The 739-nt window shown below is 71.4% G+C and overlaps 1 protein-coding gene across 1 annotated transcript in view; it reads left to right on the top strand.

The window, feature by feature from the left end:
• Nucleotides 1-739, top strand: part of SNED1 (sushi, nidogen and EGF-like domains 1) — a 53,293-nt gene that overhangs the window by 43,017 nt on the left and 9,537 nt on the right. Inside the window, exons 14-15 of the mRNA XM_012734774.1 lie at nt 116-181; nt 584-704. Of these exons, the coding sequence (XP_012590228.1) occupies nt 116-181; nt 584-704 (187 nt within the window). The remainder of the gene's footprint in view (nt 1-115; nt 182-583; nt 705-739) is intronic.

Here is a 739-nt window from a genome sequence, read left to right as displayed (position 1 = left end):
GCGGCCGGGCTGGGGCCGGAGGGGCGCCCCGAGTGGGCGCCAGTCCACAGCGTGGACGCACAGGGCCCGCGGTCTTGGTCTCCTGTGAGTGCCTCCCACCTACCTGCCTGTGCAGGGCTACCTGCGTGGCCTGGGCACCCCGTGGGCAGAGGAAGAGGGCCAGCTACCTCGCCCGCTGTGGGTACCAAGACATATGACCTAAGGACCCCGCTGGGGCTAGGCATGAAGCCCCACCCAGGCCTCACCACCCCTGGTGCACCCCAGGGAGAAGGGCCCACCAGAGTGGGGAAAGCCTCCTCCAGAACCTTGGTCCTCCCCACCTGAAGGGGGCTGCTGTGTCGGAGCCCCAGGAGCGCAGGCACCTCTGGGCACAGCCTGGGGGCCAGCCCAGCCCCGGCCCAGCCCAGCCCCGTCCAGCCCCGGCCCCGCCCAGCCCCGGCCCCGCCCAGCCCCGGCCCTGCCCAGTCCAGCCCAGCCCCAGCATAGACATCTCTGGGCCCAAGTCTGGACCCCAGAGACAGGGGTGGCTGCTTTCACGGGTGTGGGAACCAGAACTTGGACACACAGCCTTGGGACCCCGCAGGACTTGGGAGGAAGGGGTGAGCATGGGTGCACACCTCCGCCAAAACTGGAGGCGGCGGGGCCTAAAGAGCAGCCCCTGGGCGTCATGCTGGACGCCTGTCGGGCTGGGGCGCGGCACGGACGTGGGCACAGGGCTCCGCGGCCTCCCTGCCGGCCC

The sequence above is a fragment of the Condylura cristata genome, unplaced genomic scaffold (genome assembly GCF_000260355.1).
Source record: "Condylura cristata isolate star-nosed mole 26May11 unplaced genomic scaffold, ConCri1.0 scaffold00069, whole genome shotgun sequence".
In the NCBI taxonomy this organism is placed as follows: Eukaryota; Metazoa; Chordata; class Mammalia; order Eulipotyphla; family Talpidae; genus Condylura; species Condylura cristata.
This window is presented reverse-complemented; position numbering and strand designations above follow the sequence as displayed.